This window comes from Dendropsophus ebraccatus, unplaced genomic scaffold, assembly GCF_027789765.1.
Source record: "Dendropsophus ebraccatus isolate aDenEbr1 unplaced genomic scaffold, aDenEbr1.pat pat_scaffold_1114_ctg1, whole genome shotgun sequence".
Taxonomy (NCBI): Eukaryota; Metazoa; Chordata; class Amphibia; order Anura; family Hylidae; genus Dendropsophus; species Dendropsophus ebraccatus.
Window position 1 is genome coordinate 39,047 of NW_027208531.1, and position 10,969 is coordinate 50,015.

Sequence of the window (10,969 nt, forward strand, 5' to 3'; positions counted from 1 at the left end):
TAAAGGGGCAGTGCGCTCCTAATTGGTCTGTTTGTCAATCACTCCCCTATAAGTTCCAGCCCTGCCCCCTTCCAGGTGTTGGAGCCTCTGCATGCTTCCCATAGCGTTTGGCCCAGCTCCCTGTTGTTCCTGACCTTAGTCCTTGTCCCTTGTTTCTGTCTTCAGTCCTTGTCCCTAGTCCTTGCCCGCTGCCTTCCCATTGTTCCTGAGTCCTGTCCGCCACCTGCGAGCACGTCTACTGTCCTCTGCCTGCACTATCTCCTGCCTACTGCTCCTGCCACACCTCACCTGCCGTCGCTAGCAACCAAGCCAGGGGTAGCGACCTGGGGGTCGCCTGCCGCAGCAAGTCCGTCCCGCCTTGCGGCGGGCTCTGGTGAAAACCAGCGGCCCCTTAGACTCCGCTCCCTGGTGAGGTTAGTGCCATCGCTGGTGACGGTCCAGTGGATCCACTACTCCAGGCGTTACAGCGCTGCAGTAGCTTATGACATACGGGTACTTCATGGGTCCTCTGGTGACAGACATCCATGACGTACCTGTATGTCATGGGTCCTCTAGGGGTTAATAAAGCAGCAACATAGATGATATGACATTTTATCCTAATATATTTGTTCAGACAACAGTGCTTTGGTTGCTTTAGCACAGCACTTCTTAAACTGGGAGGCACACCTCACAGTCTGGTGAAGCATGAGGTACCTGTACCTGTCTGTGCCGACATTGGCACATAGCATGGACATCAGGATTATAATATAGACGGTCTAGACGGCCACCCAGAGCACCCAGTTTTTAATCTTCAGGGCTGCAATCTGCCAGACTATTGTGGGCCACTATTGTGACCATATTTGGGGGGATTAACTACTACAACCCCTGGTAAAAAGTATGGAATCACCAGTCTTGGATGAGCACTCATTCAGACATTTCATGCTGTAAAACAAACTCAGATCAAAAACATGATACAATATTAAGGTCATTCCAAAGTGCAACTTGTTGGCTTTCAGGAACACTCAAAGAAATGAAGAGAAAACATTGTGGAAGTTAGTGAATGATACTTTTATTGACCAAGCACAGGGAAATAAATATGGAATCACTCAATTCTGAGGAAAAAAGTGTGGAATCACTCAAATTGGAGGTAGAAAAAAAGGACACACCCAGTCTATTTCCTTTCCCTAAATGGACATCTGCCCCAGATTAGATGTGCCCGTTAGTCTGCAGTTAAAAACACCTGCAGTCATGACACCTTGGAGGGCTGCTGGACGAAGTGGAGTGGCGAGAACCATGGCTCCAACAAAAGAAATGTCCCTTGAAACAAAAGAGAGGATTGTGAAACTTCTTGAAGAAGGTAACCCTTCATGCATGGTTGCTAAAGATGTGGGCTGTTCACAGTCAGTTGTATCCAAGATATGGACTGGTTGTTAAAGCCAAGCGTACTGGTAGACCAAGAAAGACATCAAAGCGTCAAGACAAACAACTTAAGGCCATTTGTCTTGAAAACCGAAAAAGTACAACTAAACAGATGAAGCACAAATGGGAGGAAGCTGGAGTCAATGTATGTGACCAAACCTTAAGAAATCGCCTAAAGGAGATGGGATTTCTATACAGGAAAGCTAAACGAAAACCAGCATTGACACCTAAACATAAAAAACAAGACTCCAATGGGCTAAGGAGAGGCAATCATGGACTGTGGATGACTGGATCAAAGTTGTCTTCAGTGATGAGTCAAGAATCTGCATTGGACAAGGTGATGATGCTGAAACTTTTGTTTGGTGCCGTTCCAGTGAGATTTATGAAGAGGCCTGCCTGAAGAAAACAACCAAATTTCCACAGTCCTTGATGATATGGGGCTGCATGTCAGGCAAAGGCACTGGGGAGATGACTGTGGTTAATTCTTCCATCAATGCACAAGTTTACATTGACATTTTGGACAGTTTTCTCATCCCTTCAATTGAACAGATGTTTGGAGATGATGAAATAATTTTCCAAGATGACAATGCATCGTGCCATAGGGCAAAAACAGTGAAGGCATTCCTTGAAGAAAGACACATTCAGTCGATGTCATGGCCTGCAAATAGTCCAGATCTCAACCCAATTGAAAACCTGTGGTGGAGATGCGCGCTCCGCTCCGGAGTGCGCTTCATAGCCGGAGAAACAACCAGGACGCATAGTTACGCCTTAGGTCGTCTGGGGACAGACTTCCATGGCGTAACTATACGCCCTGGGTCATCTAAGGGTTAATGGCAAATATTGTCTGTTATCTTATAACAACAGACATTACAGTGGTACCTTGGTTTAAGAGTATCTTGGATTGAGAGCGATTTGCAAGAAAAGCTCACAGTTTTTCAAAATTGTGACTTAGTTTAAGAGCATTGCTTTGGTTTAAGAGCTCCCTGTACTGGGTGGGAGGGGGAGTGCGGGAGGGGCATGGTCTGCATAGCGGGGTCTACAGCACTGTACTCTAACCCAGGAGGTCTTCCTCACTTACCAAATCATAGCAGATCCACTTCAGGCTGGGGCTTGGATCAGGGGACAGGACTGTGGAGGTAATCTCTCCATAGCTATAACCCCTCTCTCTACGGACAGAATGTTGCATTTATGCTTCCACATATCTCAGGCTCATTCCTTCATGCTCCCTGCAGTCTCTGTCAGCCCTTGTGTTTCCTATCCTCTTCATTCCTACTATAATGTGCCTGCACTCACACTCAGCTATTCACAGTGCTGGTATAATTTGCCTGCACTTACACTCAGCTATACACACTGCGGCTATTTTTTCAGGTTTATGCACTTACTATACCTTATACTCCATATGCTGATTGCTATACTGTACAGTAACTTATAATGTGACATATCCAACTTTCTAAATGTTTGTTTCATTTATTTTACCTCTTATTTACAATAAAAAAATCATTATTTTGGGGGCGTAGAACCATTTGTCTGCATTTTAATAATTTCTTATGGGAAAATTTGCTTTGGTTTAAGAGTGATTTGGATTACAAGCACGGTCCCAGAACGAATTATGCTCGTAATCCAAGGCACCACTGTATTTTATAATAATGGGCATTATTGTAAAATAACAATCGGCAAATAAAAACGTACGTCATTTCAGTGTGAGAACATAGCAATACACTACTGGTTACAATATAACACCTATTAAACAGCTTCTCAAATGCCAAACAGTGAGTTGGAAAGTACAGTGTGTGAACATAGTTTTAGGTTATGTTTCCACAAAATCATTATCTAAAAAATAATTTGCGACTGTTGTTTATTAAAAGATGGCTGTCTGGCGTTGCGTGTCAGCTCTGCTACATCATCAGCTAGTATGGAATACATATTGGGGGGATGTGATGCAAAATCAGTGGAAAAAAAACAGTCCTGTTTTTACTGTGCAATAGTAATGACCGCAAGTGGACAGGAAAGGAAGCTAAGGGGGCGAGTACGCAAGTGGACCAATTATGGAACTGCATGATGGGAAATTTAGTTTCCTATCTTGGTTAAACATCAACTTGTAGAAAAACTTGTAACTCAGGAATGGCAGCAGCTAGAAAGACAGGAGATGACTCAAAATACTCAGGGGGGCTTGGTGGGTAAGACCAGCTAGCATTTAATTTTTTTGCTCTTAGGTGGATAACCCCTTTAACACGTGGATTATAATTAATTTGCTATTATTTTTACGGCTATTGAATAGTACAATAAAAACATAGTGGGAGATTTATCAAAGGGTGTAAAATATATACTGGTGTAAACTACTGACAGCAACTACTCACACCTTTCAGTTCTGGTAACATGAAAGCTGAGCTGTGATTGGTACTGTGGACAGTTTACACCAGTGTATATTTTACACCCTTTGATTATCTGGGCCATAATGTTTTATTTCCAGTGCAGGCATAGGATTCAGAGACAACAAACATCTGTCTTTGTTTTCCAATAAACAGAATTTGCTATTTGTATAGTACCTTAAAATGGTAAGTTTTTTCTTCATGCGCCATGGCTTATTCCTAATAGTAGCAATCAACTTCTTTTTCTCCTCAACCTGTTCCATCAATTTTACCATCTCTTCTTCAGTAAATGATTCTTCATCATCAGAGGAAGCTGAAGATTGGGAATCGCTGTAAAATAAAGACAAAATAAAAGCTTATCTGTGTGATGATTGACATAAAAGCAAGCTAGATTTCAATTGAATTCTGGTTATATGACAGACAGATGGTTTACCCTTGGCAAACTTAACCATTTCATGACCCAGCCCAAAATAGCGTAAATGACCGCGCCAATGTTCATTTTTGCATTTTAGTTTCTTCCTCCTCACCTTACACGAGCTATTGCACATTTATTTCACTATGTACAGGGCTACATAAGGGCTTGTTTTTTTTTAGGAACAAATGGTGCCTTTTAATCCACCATAAAATGTATGATGAAACCCCAAAAATATTATTTATGGGATGCAATTAGGAAAAAAAGGAATGTTGTAACTTTTGGGAGGGGGGGGGGTGTCTATGCAATACGATAGGGTAAAACTGACATGATATCTTTATTCTATAGGTCACTCCGAACACAATGATATGCATATTTAAATAGCTTTTCTAATGTTTTACTATTCTTTTTAATAACTTAACTTTTGTCTTTGCAAATAATTATAATTAAAATGGCTCTATTGTGACTCTTAGAAAAGTTATATTTTTTCACCTAGGGGCTGTATGGGATCTAATTTTTGCGCCATGATCTCACAATTTTTTTTTATATATATATATTGCAACAGAAAATCAGCAATCCTGGCGTTTTTTTTTCCTCTTTTCCTTTAAACTATTCACTGTGTGGGAACAACAATGTTATATCTTAATGGATTGGACAAGACAAGATATATAATATGATAATTTATTTTATGTGTTTTATTGCTAAAATGGGAAAGGGGATGATATAAACCTTTACCATATTTAAAAAAAATTTTTAACACTTTTTAAGTCCCCCTAAGGAGCTAATTACCTGCAATCATTAGATTGCATACAGTGATCAAAGCTATGCCATTGCATAGCTTAAGAGTGCTTTTACACAGAGAGATTTATCTGACAGATTTTGGAAGCCAAAGCCAGGAATGGATTTGAAAAGGTGATAGATCCCAGTCTTTCCTTTATGACCTGATCTCTGTTTATAGTCTGTACCTGGCTTTGGCTTCAAAGATCTGTCAGATAAATCTGTCTGTGTAAATGCACCATTAATCTTTGTTATCCTATCTTCTTATAGAGCCTGCCAGAAGACTAAATATCAGACTGGTTGGAGGTATGTTATGTACATCTGGCAGTCAGGCAATTTGATTGGGACACCCGCAGTCACGCTGTGGGGGTCTCGATCGGTAATTGAGACATATGCCACAGCGTTTTAAGGGGTTAACAACAGGCAGCTGTGCAATCGTGGTGGCCTGCCATTGACGGTGAGGACCAGGCTGTAACTGAACCTCTATGAAGCAGGCTCAGGTCCTGAGCTGACGTCATAGAGCCCCTGCTATCCGTCACTAAGTAACGGAAATGCATGGCATAAATTCACGTCATCTGTTGTTAAGGGATTAAACTTCCTGGGTAGGGGAAGGCCTTCCGGCTGTGGGACACTATCACTAAATGATACTCACCAATTTTCTGTGATTCATACTGAACTTAAACATCTTGTACGTATGTTGTATGTTTTGTATTGTATTGTAGAATGCTTACTAATTGAGATTATATATATTTAGTGGTCCCTCAACATACAATATTAATTGGTTCCAGGAAAACCATTGTAGGTTAAAACCATGGTATGTTGAGACCAAAACATGTATTTTCCAAAAGGAAAATAAGCAGAAAACTAATATGAATACAGCAAGTCCTTACATACAGCAGTCAGAAAGAGCTACAAGAGACTCTAAATTACTTTCTATGTAGAGGACTGGAGCAGTTTCAGGGTCCTGTACAGATTACAGGGGGTTCCAGAAAAATAAAAATGAAGCCGCCCTCATCTGGTGCCAAAAGAAGCAACTCATCCTGGCCCAGGTAAAGAGCAGTACAGGACATGTAGTATCACACTGTACTGTAGAGAAGAGATACCAGACAGCCAACCAGTGCATGCACTTCACTAATACTGGGGTTTTACCAGTAAAATGGCCACTTTTGTTGGTCAATCAGCTGTTTTTTTTCTGCAGATGTGAACTGTCTGTAGCATTGTATGTTGTGGGATCACTTTATATATGAACGGTTCTCAAAGATTTATGTCATTTTGAAAAAAGGTAGCAAAGTCAAAGAAAAAAAATCTGTAAAAACTGTGAGCACTTCACGCTGCACTCTCTGTCTGAAGAGGTCAGAGGTCAGTGTGACTAGAAACTGTCACAGCCAGCAGTGCTCAAATTTGTTCCCATGCTTTGAGTGGAGGAAAACAGCCTGTGAACACATAACCTAAAAAGCCGCTAACCCACCAATATAGGCTCAAACAGGAGCATACTGTAGCTAGGATTCATCACTCCAACCGCACTGTTCCCATAGCAGGCGTGTGGTCTGCCTCTATGGTAATGTCAAGGTAATGATCATAAGTGATATAAAACATTTGAACTCTTCATGTGAGACATTATATTCTTAAATAATCATATAATCATATTATCTTGTGGCTTTAACTGCTGTTTACACAAGATGAAACCTACATACAGAAGTTTCCTGTTTGTAAGAAGAATATTGACAGCTTGCCAAAGACAACGCCCTAAGACCCTACTGCGCAGATGCAAGCAAAGCACCTTATATTCCCACATATCCTGATCCTGTGCATTTTATACCAATTATGTTCAAGTTTTTATATATAAATATCCAATCATTTTTATAATTGTGTACATGTGATTGTGTCTATATACTATGATTATATAAACGATATAACTTTCTAAAAATAAATAGAAACTTCATGGCTCGAAGGAGGAAGGAAATGAGTGACAAATCTGTTTTGGTGTCAACTGTTTATTTGCCAGCGCCCCAGCCTATGATCTAATTTGGACAGGGACAGTTACTCGGGGTATAGGGTGGATAAATGGCATCCATCCTTAAAGGGTAGTGCAGCAGTAAAGAATTATTCACAGAATAACAAACATTACAAAGTTATACAACTTTGTAATGTATGTTATGTCTGTGAATGGCCCCCTTCCCTGTGTCCCACCACCCCCACCCGTGTACCCGGAAGTGTGGTGCGCTATACATTACCTGTCACGTGCCGACCCCGTCTCCGATCTTCAGTCAGTAAAGTCTTCATCGGCCGGCCGGCGAACAGTTCCAAATGCCGGCCGCCCTCTGCAGCGTCATCCGATGCTCAGCCGCGATTGGCTGAGCATAACTGTGCTCAGCCAATCGCGGCTGAGCAGCTGATGACACGGCGGAGGGGGGGCGGGCGGCAGGGATTCGTCCGTCCGAAGATAACGTTTGGCACAAAATGGCGGACGGCCCTCGACACAGATCAGGTAATGTATAATGCACCACACACTTCGGGGTACACGGGCGGGGGTGGTGGGACACGGGGAAGGGGGCCATTCACAGACATAACATACATTACAAAGTTGTATAACTTTGTAATGTGTGTTATTCTGTGAATAATTCTTTACCGCCGCACTACCCCTTTAACAGTAGCTACACTACTGGGCTCACAACAAATCTGTATGTTCTTCCACCTGTCACACCTTTTAATATTCCATTGTCAGAGTGTTCTTCTTTATAGCCTCTTACTTTAAACCTTCTTTATACCTTCCGGGCCTGTTTTTTACAGAGCACATTATTAGAGAATACTCTCATTGAGTAATGCCCCAGGGAATGACCTTTATTGTATGTGGCTGATGAGATGAATCTTTACTTCATACATCTAAAAACAAGCACAATTTAAAGGAATACAGGTTTGTTTTGCAGACTAATAATTTAAATGGTAAAAATGAAGAATTGGTAAAGGAGCTTTAAGTGTTGATATTTGGGGACATTTTTTGTGTTCAATGGTGGATTCTATTTATAGTAAAAAGGAATGGCAATGGGCACTACATATGCCTTGTCATATTACTAACCTCTTTATGAGGTTTTGGGTAAGACCAATGTTGCAATCAGACAGAAATATGTATATGTACAGTGTTTCCCCAAAAATAAGACATCCTCCTAAAATAAGACACCCTAACTAGCCTACCAACTAGCCTAAAATAAGGCATCCCCCAGAAAATGAGGTACCCCCAAAGTAAGGATGCCCCCTGTCGCTCCATCCCCCCTCCCCCTGTGCAACTCACCTAATCCCCTCGTGGACCTTCACAGCTGGCGCTGCATGCTCCTGGTCCAGCTGCTACTGCACTTCTGCTGCACCCCTACACTGAGGATGTTGGTGACTATGCTAGGGGGGTTCTGGGGGAGTTCAGGGGGAAGACCGATATCCAGCTGGGGGGAGGGAAAGACATCCCTCGAAAATAAGACATAGTGCCTCTTTGGGAGCAAAATTAATATAAGGCACTGTTTTATTTTTGGGCAAACACGGTAATATGAGAAATCAACTATAGCATGGAGACAGCTCATCAAAACGAATATTTGTATGACAGATGTCAAGTAAAGACTTAATAAGTTCCTCTAGTATTTGCAGGACAATGAGATTAAAGTAAGGCTAACTGGTAGGTCTAGCTTTTTAAAAAATCTTTCTATACATCAAAATTTTGGTTGACATACATGGGCAAGTGTTTAATGATAAGAAGGACACTTCAGCAAACTTATATTAACCTAATAAAAAAATTACGCTTACCCCATTCCTGTGCCCCTGCAGTGCCACATCACTGATCTTGGACCCCCATTAGTCTCCTCTAGCTCCCACTCCTGAAATGTCACAACATGACTTAAGGACTGCCCACTTAGCCAGTCAATGACTGAAACAAAGAACACCTCCACTCTGCCTAGGGATATCAGTGGGCGCAGGTCCAATTTAGACAATAATACTGGATATAAAAATTTATTAAAACATATATAAAACATTAACTAGTGACACAAAACATTTTAAAACCGATCCAGTTTCATCTGATGACACTTGAGAAAGAAACCAGATCGGTTTTGAAAAGCGTTGTTTCGCCAGTTAATGTTTTATATATGTTTTAATAATTTTATATCCAATATTATTGTCTACATTGCCCCTGCACCCACTGATATCCCTAGGCGGAGTGGAAGTGTTCTTTTGTTGCTATCATCCTATATGGACACACTTGGGAGTGGCAGCGGTTCCGGCTACGTGCGATTTTGAGTGTTGTGCCTGACTTGCTCAACACCATCAGGTAAGAGCCTTTATTCACGCCCTGTCCTGTAGTGCTGTATGATTTATGCTATGGAGCGCTGTTTTATTTTCTCTTGCTAGTCAATGACTGAGGCAGGACACAGCTGCAGTCACTGACTGGCTGAGTGATTACTTTCCCCCGGGTCATGATGTAGCAGGAGAAAATTTAAAGCGACTCTGTACCCACAATCTGACCTCCCCAAACCGCTTGTACCTTCCGATAGCTTTTAAACTTTTAAACTTGCAGTCCTGTGTCAAATTGGTGTGGTCTAGAGTACCCTTGCCCTAGAATTGTGACACCCCTCCATGCCTCCTCTCCACCCTCCTCATCATTAGGAATGCCCCTAGAACAATTTCTGCTATTCATCACCTGTGTGAACACTGCACAGGAGCTGGATCGTTAAGGCACCTGTGAAATGTTCAGACAGGTGGGAAATAGGAAAAAACTGCCCATGGCATTCCTAGTAATGAAGAGGGTGGGGAGGAGGGACGGATGGGTGTCACAATTCTAGGGCATGGGTACTCTAAGCCACACCAATTTGACACAGGGCTGCAAGTTTAAAGTTGTTTTTTGGGAAAATAATTGCATCACCTGCCAAACGGACCCCAGGACAGATCTTTGGATTAAAAGCAGCTATCCGAAGGAACAAGGGTGGTCAGATTGTGGGGTACAGAGTCGCTTTAAGTCCAACTGCTGTTAGAAAGATAGTGATGCGGCACTGCAGGGGCACAGGGACAGGTAAGTATACATTCTTTATCATGTTCCCCCCACCCCTGCCTGCACTAGATTTTTTGTTGTGGCCAGAGTTTTCCTTTAAATACGCTTAGAATAGCAGAGTAAATTGATTATGATTCTGAATAACATAGCCTCAAGGAGGTCTCTATAATCACCTGAAAATTGCATTTTTTTTTACTATAAAGGGGTATCTGTTTTAAATGCTTTTAATTTACACCCTTTGGTGTTTGTAGATCCACGTCTGTAGATTACGCCCCTGATTACAGCCATTGTGTTTGAAGAGAATGGGCAATGTGAGGATTACAGTCTGCTTCTACAATGCACATGGTGAATGTACACCACTACAAGCAGCAAGCTGCTGAAAGTAGTAAGTGTATCTACTATGTAATTTACTTAATTTAATTCATAAATATATGTGTCTTCCTCAAATTTTATAAAGGCACTGATGAAGTAGAAAAATTACTTTAAAGTAATAATATTTGTTACTAGAAAATGTACCCGGCGCTGCCCGGGTATAAAGTGTCAGTGTGTAATTAGATTTGTTCTAAGGTGCCCAGGAGGCCAAGCTAAATGTATTGTTTCATCTGAGTTAATCAGTGGAATTAGTGTATACCTGTAGTGCATAGTTGGAGGGGTTCTGTATACTCACAATGTATAGTTTTTAGGGGTCTCGCATATCTGTAGTGCATAGTTGGGGGGGCTGTATAGCTATAGTGTATAGTTTGGGGGGAGTCCTGTATACCTGTAGTGTGTAGTTGGGGGGGCTGTATACCTGTAGTGTATAGTTGAGGGAGGTCCTGTATACCTGCAGTGTACAGTTGGTGAAGGTCCTGTATACCTGTACTGTATAGTTCGGGGGTCCTGTATACCTGTAGTATATAGTTGGTGCTGTATACCTGTAATGTATAGTTGGTGGAGGTCTTCTATACCTGTCATTTATAGTTGAGGGTCCTGGATACCTGTAGTGTA

General features: G+C 41.7%; 1 protein-coding gene across 1 annotated transcript in view; it reads right to left on the reverse strand.

The window, feature by feature from the left end:
- LOC138774793 (transmembrane channel-like protein 2) overlaps positions 1 to 10,689 on the reverse strand; it is a 48,046-nt gene extending 37,357 nt beyond the window's left edge. Inside the window, exons 1-2 of the mRNA XM_069955705.1 lie at positions 10,650 to 10,689; positions 3,945 to 4,097 (exon numbers count right to left, since the gene is read on the reverse strand). Of these exons, the coding sequence (XP_069811806.1) occupies positions 3,945 to 4,042 (98 nt within the window). The 5' untranslated portion in view covers positions 4,043 to 4,097; positions 10,650 to 10,689. The remainder of the gene's footprint in view (positions 1 to 3,944; positions 4,098 to 10,649) is intronic.
- Positions 10,690 to 10,969: the final 280 nt, after the last annotated feature.